The following is a 19,943-nucleotide window of genomic DNA, read 5'->3' as shown; positions in this document are numbered from 1 at the left end:
TCATGACCTGAGCCGAAACCAAGAATCAGATGCTTAACCGAGATGAGCCACGCAGGTGCCCCGACAGTGCATATACTTTAAATACAGTTCCCATACAGTTATCAGAAGAGAACACAACTTAATTTTTTTAGTGGTAAGCAGAACACACGTATCGAGACTACAATATAAGGCCATAAATTTTCAAAAATGTCCAGTGCTTAAAGACTGTGTGCTGACAAAGATGCCCCCAAGACAATCCCACCACACTGTTCAGAGGACTATCATGATGTATAAAAGGAAAAAGGTGTGACAATTTAGAGACGCCAGCTTAGTCATCAAACATCTAAGCAATATCACCTGTCTCAGTCTGACCAAAAACCTCCAACACTTCACTGTCAGATAATTTTAACCTTCTCACATTGCCTAAGAGTCTATTAACTGCCAGTTTATGTAAGCAAAAACATACCACCTTTTTAAATGTACATTTTCTCTCCAGCAAAGGTGAATTAGTTTTTTTCAGACCAATCTTCCCATTGAGTAAAACCAGGTAAAATGAAAAGCCTCAGTTTTTCGCTTCAAAGGGTAGATAAGACTTTTTCTGGTTTAGGGAAAATAGTGGAAAAGGAGGACCCTAAGCTCACCTGTTACCACAGACACAATTAGATGACAATCACATCAATTTAAATAACCCAGAAAATGACTTGAAGACTGGCAGAACAAACTCTCCACAGCTAAATGAAGAGAAGATGCTACATTGAAGAGGGTAGGAAGGTGCTGAGATGAAGGGATCTGAAGGACTTTCCACAGGAGGGAGGGACAATACAGGCACAGGGAAGGGAGAGAAACAGACTTTCACATGGGGAAACCCACAGAGGAAAGATGAATCCCCATAATTTTTGCTTTTGAAAACTAAAAGGACTGAATTTTATAGCTTTTTATAAGCACCGGTACTTAAAACCTGGAACTTTAAAAATCTGCAGGATTTTTAAATCTCTGGGAGAGTGCAGAGGCCAAGATGAAACTGAGTCCCTACCCTGAAAGAAATAGCACAAGAAAAAGCCCTATTGAGATATAGCACAGAAGGAGCAGTTTAAAAAATGCCTGGGGTATATGGGAGGAAGATATGTTTACTAATCTCAGAGCATGTGCTGGGGGGCAAGGATCCATGGGAGACTTCTCCAGGAATAAAGACGCTGGCCTGCACTATTTCCCTGCCCCACCCCTCAGCCTAAACACATGCTACAAGCTGAAAGCAGCACAGGACCTACACTCCTACCTAACTTGATAACAGTGTGCCTACCCATGTGTTCCCCTGTGGACACACTCCCTCAAGCCAGGCCTCAGCTCAATGTCTCCTCCCATGGAAGACCTTTGCATGTTTTGGTAACACTCTGCAACTGACACCACAGTCTTCTGCAGATCAAGCCCCTCCAATACACTCTTGGTCTGAGCCCATCCAAAACAGTGCCACAAGGCCGCCAGCATGCGAGCAGCCCTGATGGACCAGCACCACTCCAAAGGAATGCCTGCCCCAGGGAGAGGGACAGAGAACTACACACACCAGCCAGACTGAACCCCAGCAGTGGGCTGGGAACAGATAGCTGATCCGACAGCAGGCCCCACTTACCCACAAAAGCTTTACAGAAGACAAAACAGGGAAAGCAACCTACACCTCAGTGCTACTGCATCTATGGCAAATGCCAGGTCTGACACCACTTAAACCCAAGGCATCCCCAGACCAACCTATTAATGTCACAGGGACCAAACACTGCCCATAATAGGCAAATAGGGCCATTGCAGATGATGACTGAAGAAAAAAGTGGCTCAGCCACAAGAGCAGAGTGCACACAGCACATAGAGGAGACACCCCTGAAGTACTAGTTCTGACGTACAGGGAACACAGCACTGCAGGGCACTGCAGGGCCTCTTCTTCATAAGGCCGCTACTTTCAAGAGCAGGAAATGTAGCTGATTTTCCTAACACATAGCAACAGACACAGAGAGTTAGACAAAATGAGACAGAGGAATATGTCCCAGATAAAGAACAGGACAAAATCACAGCAAGATACCTAAGTGAAGTGGAGACTACCTAAGTAAGATGCTCTTGAGGAAGGAGTGGAGGGCTCAGTGAGACCCTTAACAAAGAGAGAGAAAACATAAAAGAACCAATCAGAAATGAAGAACTCAATAACTAAAATTAAAAATACACTAGATGGAATAAATAGTGGGCTAGAGAAAGCAGAAGAAAAGATCAGGGACCTGGAGAACAGAGTAATGGAAAACAATCAACCTGAACATGTGAGAGAATAAGTAAGAATACAAAATTAAAACAGCCTTAGGGAACTCAGTTACCCAATCAAGTATAATAGTTATATTACAGGGATCCCAGAAGAAGAAAGAGAAAAAGGGACAGAAAATATATTTGAAGAACAGCTGAAAACTTCTTTCGTCTGGGGAAGGAAACAAAAATCCAGATCCAAGAGACATAGAGAATCCCCCAAAAAGTTGACCCAAGGAGATCTGCACAAAACCACATAATAAAATGGCAAAAAGTAGTGATAAAGAGAGAATTTTAGAAGCAGCAAGAGAAAAGAAAACAGTTACATATAAGGGTAATCCCACAAAGCTATCAGCAGATTTATCATCAGAAACTTAGCAGGCCAGAAGAGAGCGGCATGATATACTCAGAGTGCTGACAGAAAAAAACCTGCAGCCAAGAATTCTCTATCCAGAAAGGCTGTAATTCAGAATAGGAGGAAAAATGAAGTTTTCCAGACAAACTAAAGGTAAAGGAATTCATGATCACTAAAACAGCCCTACTGGAAATGTTAAAGGAGATTCTTTGAGTGTGAAGGAATGACCATAAGTAGGAGTAAGAAAAGTAGGAGGTACAAGAACAGTGAAATTAAGTATATCTATAAAAATCAGTCAAGGGACTCACAACATAAAAGGATGTAAAGTACAACTTCATGTACCTAAAATGTGGGAGGAAGAGGAGTAAAGAATGAGTTCAAACTTAAGCAGCCATCATTTTAATATAGACTACCAGATGCAGATGTTATATACAAACTGAACAGGAACCAAATATCAACAATCAGTAATAGATATGCAAAAAAAATAAAAGAGAAAGGACTGAAGATCACCACTAAAGAAAGTAAACTAATCATGAAAAACCAACAGCTAACATCATACTTAATGGGAAAAAAATGAGAGCTTTTCCCTAAGGGTGGGAACAAGACAAAGGTGTCCACTTTCTCCATTTTTATTCAAGATAGTACTGAAAATACCAGCCACAGCAATCTAACAAGAAAAGGGGATAAAAGCCATCTAACTTAGTAAGGAAGAAGTAAAACTTTCACTATTTGCAAATGACATGATACTATATATAGAAAACTCTAAAGACTGCCGTAAGAAACTGCTGGAACTGATAAATGAATTCAGTAAGGTTGCGGGATACAAAAACCAATGTACAGAAGTCCACTGCATATCTATACACTAATAATGAAGCAGGAGAAACAGAAATTAAGAAAACAGTCCCATTTACAATTATACCAAAAGGAATAAAATATCTAGAAATAAATTTTAATGAGGAGGTGAAAGACCTGTACTGTGAAAACTATAAAACACTGATGAAAGAAACTGAAAATGACCCAAACACACAGAAAGATATTTCATGTTCACTGATTGGAAAGACAAGTATTGTTAAAATGTCCATACTACCCAAAGCAATCTTCAGGTTTAATACAATCCCTATCAAAATACCAACAGCATTTTTCACTAAAGTAGGACAAACAATACTAAAGTTTGTGTAGAACCACAAAAGACCCTGAGTGGCCAAGCAATGTTAAAAAAGAAAAACAGGGGTGACTGGGTTGGTTAAGTGTCTACCTTCAGCTCAGATCATGATTACATGGTCCTAGGATGGAGCCCCACATTGGACTCTCTGCTCAGCGGGGAGTCTGCTTCTCCCTCTGCCTCTCCCCGTGGCTTGTGCTCTCTCTCACCCTCACTCTTTTTCTCTCTCAAATAAATAAGGAAAATCTTAAAAAAAAAAAGAAAAAGAGAACTAGAGGTATGACAACTCCAGATTTCAATGTATACTACAAAGCTGTAGTAATCAAAACAGTATGGTACCGGCACAAAGTAAACAACAGATCAATAGAACAAAAGAGAGGGCCCAAAAATAATATATAGTCAATTAATCTTTGACAAGGGAGGCAAGAACACACTATGGGGAAAAAGTCTCAAACAAATCCTATTGTGAAAACTGAACAGCTACATGAAAAAGAATGAAACTGGACCACTTTCTTACAGCATATACAAAAATAAACTCAAAGTGGACTAGGACCTAAATGTAAGACACTAAACCTCAAAAATCTCAGAAGACAGCACAGGGAGTAATTTTTCTAGCATTGGCCATAGCAACATTTTTCTAGATACGTCTAGATACATTTTTCTAGATAGGCAAGGGAAACAAAAGCAAAAATTAACTATTGGGACTTACATCAAAATGAAAAGTTTCTGCACAGCAAAGGAAATAATCAACAAACTAAAAAAGCAACCTACTGAATGGGAGAAGATATTTTCAAATGATCTATCTGATAAAGGATTAGTATCCAAAATATAGAAAGAACTGATATAACTCAACACCAAAAAACCCAAATATTCCAATTAAAAAATGGGCAGAAGACTTGAACAGACATTTCTCCAAAAGAAGACACACCAATAGCCAACAGGCACATGAAAAGATGCTCCGCATCGTCATCTGGCAAATGCAAATCAAAATGACAATGAAACAGCACCTCACACCCAACAGAATGGCTAAAATAAAAAATACAAGAAACAACAAGTGCAGAAGAGGATACAGAGAAAAAGGAATCCTCTTGTACTGCTAGTAGGAATGCAAAATGGTACACTTGCTATGGAAAACATATGGAGGTTCCTCAAAAAACTGAAAATAGAACCACCATATGATCCAGCAATTCCACTACTGGATACTTACCCAAAGAATATGGAAACACCAATTAGAAAAGGTATATGCACCCCTATGTTTATTGCAGCATTATTTACCATAGCCAAATCATGGAAGCAGCCCAAGTATCCATCAATAGATGAATGGATAAAGAAGATGTGGTGTAAACATATATGTGTGTGTGTGTGTGTGTGTGTGTGTGTGTGTGTGTGTGTGTATATACACTCATATATATACACACACACAATGGAATATTACTCACCCATAAAAAATGGAATCTTGTCATTTGCAACAACATGAATAGAGCTAGACTGTATACAGTGCTAAGCAAAATAAGACAGAGAAAAACAAATACCATATGATTTTCCTCATATGGGCAATTAAAGATACAGAACAAAGGAACAAAGGAAAAAAAGACTCTTAACTACAGAGAACAAACAGATGGTTACCAGAGGGGAGGTGGGTAGAGCGATGTGTGTAACAGGTGATGGGGATTAAGGGTACACTTTTCACGATGAGCACTGAGTAATGTACAGGATTGTTAAATCACTATATTGCATACCTGAAACTACTGGAATTAAATTTTTTTAAAAATAAGGTAAAAAAGACTTGCTCCACCATAATTCTGGGGAAGAAAACCCAAAGAGATGAATCTAGCATCTGGCCTGACCTTTCATGGGTATGCCAGGAAGAGAACCTAGAGCAACCACAGCCTCCAGAATGTGAGTGGAAAATGCCAGAAAGGGCAGATTCAGAAAAAGCAAAGCCCAACTTTCATGTGAACTCTGTTTAAATCTCTGGATAACCCCCAAACTGAGTGGGTATAGGTAAGCAACCCAGGTAAAGATGAAAGAGCTGAACTTTTATTTGAGCTACCCCCAACCTTAGATGAGGCAAAGTTTTCAATTTAAGTCTAACCAGTCTAAGTCTAACCTCTGCTAATTAAAAAAAGAGAATCAACCCTTTCCAGGAAAATGTAATAATCTAGAATCTCCACAGCATAACTATTCATATCATCCAGGATATAATCCCAAATTATGTAACTGAAAAAAACCAGAAAACTATGATCTGACCCATTTTTAAGGAAAAAGACAATCCATAAGTTTCAACCCCAAGCTGACACAGAATTTTGGAAATATGATGCAAAGACTATAAAGAGACTTTTCTAACTCTGTCCATATGATAAAGAACAGTACACTCAAAGTATATGAAAAGATAGAAATTCTCAGCACAGAAAGAGAAGAGTATGCTTAACATAAATATTGAAATAAGAACACTTATTTCTGGCAAATGAAATGGCATTTAGATAACACAGTATTTTGGCAGTCAGCCACTGATCACAATGAAAAATACATGACCACAACAAAAGCTGTCACTTAACTAAGCATTAGTGACAAACATCCAATAAAATTTTCTGTATTTCTGATTTTTCAAATCTGTTCATCACAGCACAGTAAGAATGTTCTAACATGAATTGACCTAGACAGCAGAAGAGTGAAAAAAAGGAAATCTTATCTCAATGTCATGAACATTCTTAATAAAATATGAATAATGAGAGATAAATTCAATTATAATTAATCATGAAGACAGTTATGTAATCATATTTCCCATGAGACAAGTAAGCAGAATATATAAATGAATGTCTATAAATACTTTTGAATGAGGGCTGGCATTTCATTTTACAGCAGATTTCTTAGGTATTGGAGACCAGAACATTCCCAAGAGCCCTCCACAGTTCTATTTAAAGCCACAGAATTGTGGATGCTACCAGTCAGCTTACCATTTCTTCAACGTAAGGGTAAAGCATGTCTCCAAAGTATTCTGTAGCTTCAATCGGAAGCTGTGCTGGCAAATTGTCAATGGAACACATCAGAATCCCAGAACCTTCAACACTAGGAGAAGCAATATGCTTTATTCAGACGTATAAAATGTTATTTGTAAGCTCTAACTTTTCCAGGTGTCCACTCCATTATATGTGTTTCATAATAATTTATAATTGTGTACCAAAGTCTAAAAGAAAATAAGCAAAACTTTCTCCAGCAACCCATCTCCCATTTAAATATAATATACATGTTTTTAAGTATTTGAATTTGCTTGTAGTTTTTCTACCAAATTTTTAAATATGTTTCAGCATAGCTCTGGATATTTGTATAGCCGTCATAAAAATGTAAAACATTGAGTATTTTAAACTAGTACATCAAGGTTAACTGAGTGACGTATTCCCATCTATCTCTTATGATCTACAGCCTTAGCAAACTCACCTGTCATGAATAATATGCTGGTCTGCATCATACATACAAAAAGGATGTTCTATTGTCGTACATTCAGTCATAAACTCTATAGATCCTCCTGTGTCAGCTGAAATGTCACATATCGCCACAAGTCTGAAAATAACATCAATACTCAGATCAGAGCATGGAACTTCTCAACAAGATTAAAGATGAAAGAAAATGAAAGGTACTTGAACAACTTTCAGTGTGGGAGCCAAATATTTCCTGGGCTCTTTAGTTCTTTTTCCTACAGTTCACTGTTCAGGACACTGTATTCTTCTAGGATATGGACAATCTTCCCAATACAAGTTTTAGTATCCATATACAAAAGTAAGAAGAAAAAGAAGAGCAGGTGGAGAAAAAAGGAAATCAAAGTGGAAAACCCCATCCCTAGAGAAATCATAAGAAACAACCTCGTTAAAATTAACCTATTCAGCCAACTCTAAATAACTTACGAAAGTTTGATTACATTACCTCCACCCTGCTTAGCGGCACAAGATTTATTCTGAGGGGGACTCTGCATGACCGAAGACTACAGAACACACAAATACATTGTTCTTCATACAAGGTGAGGCCAGAGTGTCCCATCAGAAGGTTTGGAATTGTAGGTAACTTTTTGTATCATGGGGATAGGTCTGTGCCTTTCTAGCCACATAATTTTACATGTTAATGCCGGGAAATCTCCAGAATTATGAACAGAAATCTCAGCCCAGCTTTTGAAATCCTTTAGTGGTTGACCAAAAATTTCCTGCCCAACCTCCAACTACCACTTGCCTTTATAAACCCTGTACTAGAGCTAGACTGTTGTACTTGCTGTGTCTTAAGTTGTGCTTTGGTGGTTCCATACTTATCAAGCATCAATCCTACCACCTGCAATTCTCTTTCTCCTCAGTCTTCCCTTTCAAGGCTTTGCTGAGCCCAATGTTCCTACTTTCTTCTAAATTCTTGAGCTATTTATTGCTCCTAGTACTCCCTTGGCATTTACATCATACCAGCTGCATGCCTGAGGGTAGCAATCATATTTTTTCTCTATACTTTAGCTTAGCAGAGTGCCAGGTAGATGAGGTGTTCACAATTTACTGTGATTAATTGATTTATTTATTGACTAATTACGTAATTCAACATTTGATAATTATTTGAATACAAACTGTATGTCAGGCAATGTGCTGGGTACTCGTCGCCAAAATAAATAGGACCCCTATCCTTAAGATTAAATTTTAACGGGAGGGAGAAAAATCATAAACACAAGAAAATAAATAATCATGCATTTCGGGGGGAAAAAAGAACAGACTAGAGAGAGATGGGGACAGGGACATAGAAGATCTTTCTAAGGAGTTTACCTTTGAGCTTCATGTAGAGTTGAGAAGAGAGTTTTAAGAAGAAGGAAGGTTAACTGTCAAACGCAGCCAAGAAATTGAGTGAAATAAAGCAGACCACTAGCCTTTACCAGTCAAGTCCTGTGATATGTGAATCCCCTGTAGGTGACACCCTAAGAGTGGGCTCTGCTGCTGAAAACTGCCATCCTTACTGAAGTAAAGTCCTTACTTGTGTGGTAATGCAGGGCAGCCTTCCACACCAGCAACAGAGGACTTGCCTGGAACCAAGAGAGTCTGGACATCTTGGCGAGTTAGCAGACGAGGGGTGTTTTGCTCCCAGTAGATTCCGTTAATTAAACAAGTTGTATAGGGTGCAATCTGTAAAGCAAGTGGCAACTTGAACAAGATAGGCAATAGCAAATTTCAAAGCAGCAGGCTGAAAGAGAGCTATCAGTAAAGTTCATGAGAAATAATTTAATGTTACTTCAAAGTGACTTTATTATTTGCCACATCAGTGGTCATTCTGTGAGGTAAAGACAATAAATACCCGCCCAGATTTCAGTGTAGAATTACTCCACGAGAGATAAGTATATGAGCATAAATATATTAATATTTCTGTTTTCTAAGGTAGTGCATGGCCAAGAAAAGGAAAAGTGAATCAAGTGACCTAGCCCTCTATTTCCAGCTAAACCACCAGTAGTGCGATCTACATCATGCTACCTCAACTTCTCTGGGCTCTATTTTCCTTACCTGCCAGACTGGGATAACATGTACCCCATTCCTCAAAGGAATGCTGTGAGGATTGAGTCAGATAACATCTATAAGCTCCATGGACAAATGTGCTACATACATGCATACATGGTAACTAGGTCATAAATTTTAGGAGGCATCCAATCACCAATATTTCTGTGATTGGGGGAAAAACAAGGGATGGAAATTTACTAGATTTTTAATTTTTCAGTCTGAAACTAGTTTCATAATTTTTCTTTCCCAAACATCTCAAGCATTCTCAAGCTACAGGTAGAAGTCCTTCTCTACGACATGTTCTACATGCCATAACAACTGTATTTCATATCAGAATCTGCTATCTTATTGTTCAACCATATTTAAAATTATTTAAAACATTTCTTTTCATAATAAATGCATGCACTTTTTATTTATTTTTTGGTTTGCTGATTTTGAGGAGGACTTCGCAGTGACTCCTAGGTACATACATTTTTCTTCTTAGAAGATACGGTCAGTGTGTCCCCATCAGAAGGTTCTGTATTACAGGAAACTTTCTGTACCATGGGGACAGGCCTGTGCTTATGTAACTGTGCTGTTTCACTCTAGTCCCCTGTAATCAATGCCATGGATTCCAAAACAACTGTCTGAGGTTATGACTGCAATTTGTGGCCATAGAAGGGATGACCGTAGGTTGAGATGAAACCTCATAGACATTGTGCTTTGCCAATAGCACTGACCAGTCCAAGGTAAATACAGAAAAGAGTATTCCACAGGAAATGGTTTAGAGATATTGGGCACATGCAGACCTGAAGCAGAAATAGAGATAGTGAAACTAAGGGCATATCCAGCAAAACCACTAAGTAAAGCCCGCTCCCAACATCGATAAAAGCCAACAACTTCTAAGGCCAACCCAAAGGATTCACAAGTCAATATGGGGAACTGAAAACCAATATATACATTAATAATCTCTCTCCTTGAAACCAGCCTAACTATAGCATATTAGGAGCAACCAAGTGAGAAGCTGAGTGCAATACTCACGTCAGTATTAAAACGACTTATGTAGTGCTCAGGGTATTTGTCATACTCTACAGGATCATACACACCACCTGTTTTCCTGACAAGATGATGATGGCGACTTAACACCGTCCCATACACTTTTCTCAGGTCTTGGAGAGGAGAAAGAAATTAGTAAAGTAGGTGATAAATGATAAAGATTTATGGTGATAAAGTATTATAACACAGAAACTGTTAAAAACAGTAAAAGATACATACAGTCATTCCCCTCCCCCTTACCTCCATTTTGGGAAACTTCTTTTAATTCATGTGGTTCCACATATTCACAAGGCAACTCATTGAAGATTTCCTGGGCTCCCTGTAAATAATGCATGAGTAAAAATCTAAAAATCAATAGGAAAGAAGCCAACATGTTTTCCTGCAAAGATTCCAATTCTCTTTCCCCACAATTATTAGCTCCATTTGTCCTGCCCAGAGACGAAGTGTGCAACACAGAAGTACAGATAAGCTTCTCTCACACAGTCTACACACCAACTTTTATTCCAGTAGGAACAGCATCCATTGGAAGGAGCTTTCATTTCTTTTTTTTTTTTTAATAAAGTTACTCAGAGTAGACACAAAGGTGTTTAAAAATGAGGGCATAATAAAATATTTCTATTTACTTTTTGCTTCATTGCAGAATTATTTCAAGTGACAAAACTGTATTTCCTATGAAAAAAAGTAGATGCTTATCTCACAGTATAATACAAAGAGTGATGTCCTATTTGTAACATGTTTTCATTGAGAGAAGATCCCTGAGGGATCACAATCACCTTCTCAAAACCATCCCAGAAGGAAGAAAAAGTATGAGTTCTGATCCTGTATTAAGCTTCCTAAAATCTTCTTGGCGAAACTTCAAATCATTTTTAAAAATTTACATCCCATGCTCACTTCCAAACTTTTGGCTATCTCAGTGATGAAGGTAAAAGAGACCACCTTAAGAACCGATCTATGTATCATTAACAATGGTTTATCTCTTTAGAAAGAAAAAGTGTTCAAATACTGTGACAGGCTGGAGTCAAACGACAGCAAAGAAAGTTAAGTTTGGAACATTACTGCTCTATGCTGGGGAAAGGTTACCGAGGTAAGAAAAGCACCATAAATAGAAGGCCTACTCATCCAGAAGCAAGGCTCTGAGATGACCAAAAATGTTCACATTCCTTGGGCTAGTTTCAGAGTTTGGGCTGCTTTACAGAAAGACTTCCTTAGAGACATCTAAGAAGTTACCTTAGATACATTACCAGTCCCTGTGAACACAAATGTTAAAGGCCCTATCGACTTTGGCATCAAACCCAGAGATATTTCATAGCCAGCGTCGCGGACAGCTTGCACGGCCTGGCTGCTGTTCCTGTAGTTATGGGCCATGCCGACGTGCTGCAAGTAGGCACACAGGAGTTCACATCAGTCGACCGCCGGAGACATTGTCCTGATACACAGTTTCCAAAAAATGAACAAAAGACACATCTCACCATAAACGGTGTGTGATGTCCCAAAGCGAGGAGCCTTAGCCCCATTCCATGTAAAATGTTGATCATCCCTATTGCAGAATCAGACCAACAGAAAAGCCATCAGTCAGGGGTTGAAGCTGCTCTCCCTCTCTCTCCAACCGGCTCGGTGCTCTGATGAAGCACAGACCACGGCATCTTGGATTTGGAAGGGGCCCCAGTGGTCACCTTATCCATCCCCTCCATTTTCTGCCATCGAGAGCACTACTCAGCAGCATCCCTATCTAATCCCTTCCACTTTCAACCCTGGCAAATGAAAAGTGTCCTTCTTCTTTTCTAAGGTTGTTCTCTCTACCTTTGCTCCAAATCCCATCCCTTCCCATTCCTTCTCTAAGGAATTCACTTTTGAAATTATTCCTTTCACTGTCCTTCCTTATTGGTTCACTGTTTCTTTTTAAATTAGCATATACTGTATTATTTGTTTCAGGGGTACAGGTCTGTGATTCATCAGTCCTACACAATTCACAGTGCTCACCACAGTACATACCTTCCCCAGTGTCCATCCCCCAGTCACCCCATCCCTCCCAACCCCCCTCCCCTCCAGCAACCTTCAGTTTGTTTCCTGAGATTAAGAGTCTCTTATAGTTTGTCTCCCTCTCTGGTTTCATCTTGTTTCATTTTTCCCTCCTTCCACTATGATCCTCTGTCTTGTTTCTCAAATTCTTCATATCAGTGAGATCATATGCTTGTCTTTCTCTGATTGAGTTATTTCGCTTAGCACAATATACTGGCTCACTCTTATCAACATTTAAAGACAGATTCCTCTCAAACCAAAACTAATGAACAAACAAATACAATGTCAGCACTGACCTTATGACTGCCATTGAAAATTTTAGTTATCTAAATAGCTAAACTCAGGGAACAACTGTCAGATCTTGACTTACCTGTCAGTGGTATTTGGCAACTTGGAACCCTCGCTTCCCCAAGCATCCCTAACTTGAAAATTTTCATCCCACATTTCTATAGGTGCCTCTTCCCATGCCCATTTCTTTTTGTGTCCTCTGCCCTTTCCTTAAGGTCCTTTTTTAAAATTAGCTGGCCTCAAGATTCTGTCCAGGGACCTACTCTCTTCAATCTCTATATTTTTTTTCCTTAGCTAATTTTATCCAGTCCTAAATTTCAAGTATTCTGTACACACTGATGACCCCAAGTCTGTATCTCTAACACAGGTTATTTTATTTCAAGACCTGATCAATTATCTTACAGATTTCTCAGTTTGGACTCAAATAGTGAAAACTCAGCATACCCACAGCAAAGACCTCAGCATCCATTCTCCTCTTTTTCTTTTTAGGAACAGAACTTTCCTTCTCTGTATCCCTTCCAAATGTTCTTTGATCTTTTTTCTGAAGTCAACTTTTAAAAGAGTAATTTATATTCAATAAAATGCACCAATTTAAAGTGCATCGTTTGATAACCGTGAACATATGTATGCACCCGTATTACCACCAACATAATTGAGATATAGAATATTTCCATCACCTCAGTCAATACTCCCCAGCTCTTTGCCCCAGAAAGGTACTGGTTTTACTTCTCTCTGTAGAGAGTAGTTAATTTTACAGTTTCATATTAGTGAAATTATTCGTATATACTTTGTATGTCTGCTTTCACTCAGCATGTTTTTGAGATTCACACATAATTCAGTGAAGTTTCAGTATTTATTCAGTAGTTTACTTCTTTTTATTGACAAGGAGCTTCCATTTTATGGGTATATCACATCTTATTTATCCATTCTCCTGCTGATAGACATTTGGATTATTTTTACACTATTAGAATGAAGAAATAAGTCTTTGTAAAAAAAAGTAATTCATTTTTCTTGATAAAAGCCTATGAGTAGAATTTCTTATGTACATTGATATTCAAGTTTTTTATTTCTTCTTGAGTTGGTTTTGGTCATTTTCGTCTTTCAAGGATTTGTCTATTTGATCAACACTGTCAAATTTATTAGCCTATTCATAATATTTTCTTTCCCTTTTAGTGTCTATATGAAATATAGTGATGACCTCTCTTGTATTCCTAATATTGGTAAATTGTGCCTTCTCTATTTTTCTAATCAGCCTAACTGGAGGTCTATCAATTTTAGTGATTTGCTTAAGAAGAAAAAAAAATTGCTTCTGATTTCATTGATTTTCCCTCTTATCTTTATTATTCTTTTTCTTGTATTTGCTTTGGGTTTAATTACTTCTTCATTTTCTTGCTTCATAAGATGGAAGTTCAGATCACTAATTTGGACTTTCTTCATTTCTAATAAAAGCATTAAGTGTTATAAATTTCCTCCCAAGCACCACCTTATCTGCACCCCATAAATTCTGGTATGCTGTTTTAAATTTTCATTGAATTCAAAGTATTTACTTATTTTTCCTGTGATTCCTTCTTGACTCATCGGTTATTAAAAAATACATTGTTTACCTTCCAAATATCTGGAAATTTTCTAGATACCTTTCTATTATTATTTCAACATCAACTTTATTATAGTCAGAGCACATACTCTATGATTTAAAACATTTTATGTTTATTAAGAACTGTTTTGTTCTTATGGGCCATCTGGGTGAGTGCTCAAGAACCCTCAATTATATCAGAGTAGCTGATGGTGTTTTACTGTTCTATATTTCCACCAATTTTTTACTTGTTCTAACAATTACAGACCTTCTAGTTCTAATCTGATGTAGAGTTATAACATGAAGTGATGTTTCCTCAACTAAAGAAGGCTCAAAGTACTAAGTGGGCCAAAAGTCAAGTGGACTTTCCCCCCAATTCCAATTCTTATCCTTGCTTCTCTTGGTTCCTGCCCCTCTATCTTTTCCCTCTCTTTTCCCCCTTTTCTTCTCCTCCACAACTTCTCATCACCAAACTGACTTCTCCTAGTCTTCCAGATAGAGCTACCTTAAAAGTCAGATCCTATTCATAGTTGTTCTCCTTTTCCCTGCTTTTTCTTTTTAACTTTTGTAATAAGGATATGTAATGATTTACTTTTTTATTCCCCTAATATTCATCACCCTAAGCTGTATCCCTATGTTTATTTTTTTTTCTTTTAAAGATCTTACTTACTTATTTGACAGAGAGAGATCACAAGTAGGCAGAGAGTCAGGCAGAGAGAGAGGGGGAAGCAGGCTCCCCGCCAAGCAGAGAGCCCGATGCAGGATTCGATCCCAGGACCCTGAGATCATGACCTGAGCTGAAGGCAGAGGCTTAACCCACTGAGCCACCCAGGCGCCCTCCCCCTGTTTATTTTTATTGGTGGAAATGAACACTTCCCTGCTCTAGCCACAGAAAAAAAGAAAACACAGTTACTTCCCAGGTAAATTTAAAAAGTGGGTGGTGTAAAAACCCTGGCATACCTACCTGCCACACCTGCCCACTGTCCAAACGCCACTACCCGTGTTCCTCTATGATCCACCATTTTCTCATAATCAATAAGTCGGATTTCCTGAAGAAAGGATAAAAAATTTTCACCCAGACCAACTAAGCTTAATCTCAATGAGTAAAGCATATATATGAGCAAATAAATATATCACATTTCTTCCTCTTATAAAATATATCTTGACTTTGTAAGTTACCATCAGGTGCCCCATGAAATATCCAGAAAATGCTGGGTCACAAACCACTGATAGGTCTGTGATTAGAGATGGTCCTAGTAGGGTGATAAATGCCCCCTGAATGTGGTCAATAAAATTGGAAAGGCATGATTTCCTTTAACTTTTAGGCCAGCACGATCTATGTATCTATCTACAGTCCATTCATCCCACATCCTTCCTTCTAGTCTCAAAGAAAACAAGTCCCCCCCAAGGCTAATCCCTGTGAACTGGATCCCAGCTTTTCCCCATGTCTTCCAAGACCACGCTTGGAACTTTTCCTTTCCTGCATTACCCCTTTGTACACTGCTCCTTCCTACCTTAAAAATGACAACACCCCCTTCTCAAGTCCATACACACAAATCTCATTTTCTCTCTCCCTTCCCCCTTCCCTCTTTTTTCTCTCTCCATCCTTTTACAAGTAATCTTCATTTACAAAGTAGTACATGCCACCTGCTTTTCATTTTCTCACCTTCACTGAAACCACATTCTTCTGTCTTTGGGAATCTTCCCTCTCAGCAATGTCTTATTAACTCACACTTAAAAGCTACTGATATACTGTAATTATAGAATGTCTTAAATAGTCACTTTATGTCCTCAAAGAGCGTATGATTTTTACCATGTGCCTGAATATAAGAATATTTACTATTCATCCAACCCTAAGTAACTGGTTACAAAATATTGCCAAAAAGCAGTTCTGTTTTTGTTCAGTTCTCTTGTAACAAACAAAAGTTCATGTAACAAAAAAGAAAATCCTTCCTAAGTACTTTTATTTATTTATTTATTTAAAAACTTTATTTATTTATTTGATGGATAGAGATCACAAGTAGGCAGAGAGGCAGGCAGGGACAGGGGTGGGGTGGGGAGCAGGCTCCCTGCTGAGTAGAGAGCCCAATGCGGGGCTCAATCCAGGACCCTGAGATCCTGACCTGAGCTGAAAGCAGAGGCTCAACCCACTGAGCCACCCAGGCGCCCCTCCTAAGTACTTTTAAAGGAGTTTATCTGCTTAAGGTGAAACCTTTTTCTTGTAGCATTATTTACATTAATTACTTTTCAAATTTGTTTTTCAAAACCACTGGGAATTCACTAGCAGAGGTCTTGTAAATTTGAAATGATAGAATATATTCTATAGGCCCATACAGAACACAATTTCCTCCCTTCCTTTTACAGTTTGTGAGGTCTCCTGTCCTCTGCCTATCCTTAGATTCTAGTCTAGTTTCTAATGCTCTAGTCTAGCATTCTTACCCTAGGGCTTGGACCTTGGACTTCTCTATCTACACTTACTGCCTACCCTCATCAAGTCTCCCAGTCTTAGATGCCATCAAGTCTCTAACAACTACAAATATGTATCAAGAGGAGTCGCCTGGAGCTACAAACTCATTATCAATGGCTCCCTCTTTAAAATCTAATGTCTAAAGTCTGAAATCTGCTAGGATGTCTAATGGACAAATTAAACTCAGCAGGCCCTAAACTCGACTCCTGACTCCTGATCGTCCCAACCAAGCCTGCTCCGTCTTGCAGTACCATCATCTCAGTCTGTGGCCACTCCTTCAAATTGCCCAAGCGAAGACCTTGGACTCCTCTCATTTGCTCTTTCTCTCATATTCCACATTTGTTTCACCCGTAACTTCTGCAGGATCTGACCTCTAAAATACAGCCAGTATTGGGTCTGTGTATCACCACCTCTACTTCCACACTTCCACTCCCTTGTGCAAGCCACTGTCATTTGGAACCTGGTATCCATACTAGTCTAGACTAACAATCTTACCAATTTTCTCCTCCCATCTCCAATATTATCCACACAGCAGGCTGAATAAGCACTTTAGAACATGATTTACTAACCCTCCACTCAGCCAGACCCACAGGACCTTGCACTAGTATGCTCTCCGCTTGGAAAACTCTTACCTGACAGATATGACTTGATCCTTCACATCCTTCGAATTTCTGCTCAATGCCAAATTTGCAGTGAGCCTCTCCCCAATCGTCCTATTTAAACTCTTGTCCACCCACAGTGCCCAAAACTCCCTTTTTCCTTCTGTATCATATTTATGTCCATCACACATATCTCTAAGTGACAGATGAGATATCTTATTTATATATTTATCATCTGTCTCCTCCCACTAGAATGTAAACTCTGTGAAGATAGAGTTACTTTATTGCCACTGCAGTGAAGAGGGTCAGTCACAATGCAGACACTAAGTATTTGTTGAATGAATACTTTAGAGTTTTTGTATAGTACTTACATCTCAAAACATGATTTCTTCCTTCATGAATGATAATAAATGTAAAAATAATTCCCAGTCCAGTTCTGGCACTACAGAGCTATGCAACCTCAGTCTAGTCACTTCACCTCTCTGGGCTCCATCTGAGAAATGAGGGAAGTGGATTATATGATCCCCGAAGCTCTTTTCAGCTCTCAATTCTACTTGGTGATATCTGACCAATTGGCATTATAAAATGCTAATCGTTTGGGGGGAACACTTTTATCATTTTTTTCTATTTCAGTACAAAAGGAATGAAATGTTTGGTTTCTCTTATTAAATTCCAAACATGCACAGCAGAGAAGCCCTAAGAGCAGCAGAACTATTCAAGCACTAATTCACAGATCACCTTTCCTACTGAGGTGAATAACATGATGTATTTCCTACATGCTGAAAGGAAACTAAAACTCCACTTGACATTTAAAGATAGAAAGAAATACTGTTTCTATGTTAACATTTATGATTACTGGTCACTAATTACCTGTCTCAGAATCTCATCCAGCAAGCCCATATTGGCCTCCTGAGCCTTTATTGTGTGGGAGAAGAATGCATAAGTCTTCTTAGACATTAATTTTTCCTCTGGGGGTCTTTTAACTCCCAAAATTAGACAAGCTTCAGAAATATCCTCCTGAAGAATGCCACCAGCTTTGACATATTCCTGGGAATGCAATTTTGGTTAAAAGTTATTTCCCTAATTTGTTGTATTCTTATTTTCTTTAATAAATAAGTGTAGCAATTAAAGGCACAATCTTTTGAAGGCATAAAATCTGTATGGATCAGAACAAATAGAATAGCTACTTCTAGTATTTTTACTTTCTTGCTGAAGATCAATTTAACAAGTTTGACTTTTATAGCAAAAAAAAAATTAGAAAATTCACCACCTACTCCTATTTAAGAGCAGTGAATAGTATGTTGTAACTACTAGCACATATGATTTTAAAATATTTGTGAAATGTATATTTTGTATCAACAATGCACTGAAATGTTAAATGCGAAATAGTAATTTATTACTCAGGTGTATTTTTAAAAGAAAGATATATATCTGCAATATTTACTTTTTTCTTTTCTTCTTTTCTTCTTTTTATTTTTTTTTTTTGGTTCAATTAGTATTTATTACTGCCCCACTCCATCCAGCAGACTGTGCTAGAGATGAGACGGTAAGATACACTAAAAAGGCAGACAACATCCTTCCTATAAAGAAGCTCATAAAATACAGTAAAAAGAAGTCAGAAGCATAGTAAATGAGGCTGAATTCAAAAGAATTATGAACAGCAGAATCTAAGTGATACATTAGTTTAATGGATACTGAGATCTAATTCCTGGGTGAGATTATCAAGGAAATATGAAACTTTAAAGTAATCTAAAAGGCTAGGTAGGATTTGGAGAGATGGAGATGGGAGATGCAAGGTGGTAGTATCAGTAGAAAGAATTGAAGAAATATATACAAATATGGAGGCAGGGAAGTAAGGAGATGTTTAGGGCATAAGGGATAAGTCAATTTGGAAAAGAAGACTATTACGGTGAATATGATCTTTACTGGATAAAAAATAAAAATCATCATTGACATTTATTAATAAATTAGTACTTGCTTTACTAAGCTCTTTTCAGGAATTATCTCATATAATTTTCCTAAAACTCCCATGAGGTAGGTATTATTATTATGGTCATTTAATCAATGGGAAACTTGAGGTTTACACATTTAACTGAGTTTGAGTAGCTAGTACATGGAGGCAACAGAAGTCATTTCAGACTTTTAAGTAAAGGGTTAGCACGATCCAGGCAGAATCAAAAGAGCATCAAAAGTGGCAGCTGAATAAAAGGAAGATGAATCCAGTTAGGAATCTACTTTAAAGGAAACTACAGATGGACAGATACTATAAGAGTGAACATGATTCATACCTGGTTTCTTTGAAAACAATCTATTTGTCCATTTGTAGTAGACTGGTTAAATAAATCACAAATCATGGAGTAATTACGGCATTAAAACACAGCCATTAAATAGAATGAAGCAGATCTCCATGAACAGACAAGGAGTGAGTTCCAGGATATCTCACTGACTAAACAAACAAGGCAAGATAGAGTATGTATAGTTTACAACCTTCTATGTAAGACTAAGGGGGAAACTGAGAAAACACACACACACACACACACACACACACAGGCTCATTTTTACAGAAAGAAACGTAGGAATCATAGATCAGAAACTAATGACAATAGTAAACTATGGAGAGGGTAGGAACAGGATGTAAGGGATTAAGATAAGAAGACTTTCTACATTGCATCATTTTATATA

The 19,943-nt window shown here is 38.1% G+C and overlaps 1 protein-coding gene across 2 annotated transcripts in view; it reads right to left on the bottom strand.

Moving 5' to 3' along the window:
* Nucleotides 1–19,943, bottom strand: part of LOC111152037 (aminoadipate-semialdehyde synthase) — a 52,545-nt gene that overhangs the window by 23,191 nt on the left and 9,411 nt on the right. For both annotated transcript variants that reach the window (XM_022510320.1, XM_022510319.1), the window contains 9 exons: nucleotides 18,132–18,308; nucleotides 15,160–15,244; nucleotides 11,785–11,852; nucleotides 11,543–11,689; nucleotides 10,556–10,634; nucleotides 10,301–10,428; nucleotides 8,766–8,914; nucleotides 7,212–7,334; nucleotides 6,731–6,842 (listed from right to left, as the gene is read on the bottom strand). In XM_022510320.1, the coding sequence (XP_022366028.1) occupies nucleotides 6,731–6,842; nucleotides 7,212–7,334; nucleotides 8,766–8,914; nucleotides 10,301–10,428; nucleotides 10,556–10,634; nucleotides 11,543–11,689; nucleotides 11,785–11,852; nucleotides 15,160–15,244; nucleotides 18,132–18,308 (1,068 nt within the window). The remainder of the gene's footprint in view (nucleotides 1–6,730; nucleotides 6,843–7,211; nucleotides 7,335–8,765; nucleotides 8,915–10,300; nucleotides 10,429–10,555; nucleotides 10,635–11,542; nucleotides 11,690–11,784; nucleotides 11,853–15,159; nucleotides 15,245–18,131; nucleotides 18,309–19,943) is intronic.

The sequence above is a fragment of the Enhydra lutris genome, unplaced genomic scaffold (genome assembly GCF_002288905.1).
Source record: "Enhydra lutris kenyoni isolate GAN:26980312 unplaced genomic scaffold, ASM228890v2 scaffoldscaffold27, whole genome shotgun sequence".
Lineage (NCBI taxonomy): Eukaryota > Metazoa > Chordata > Mammalia > Carnivora > Mustelidae > Enhydra > Enhydra lutris.
This window is presented reverse-complemented; position numbering and strand designations above follow the sequence as displayed.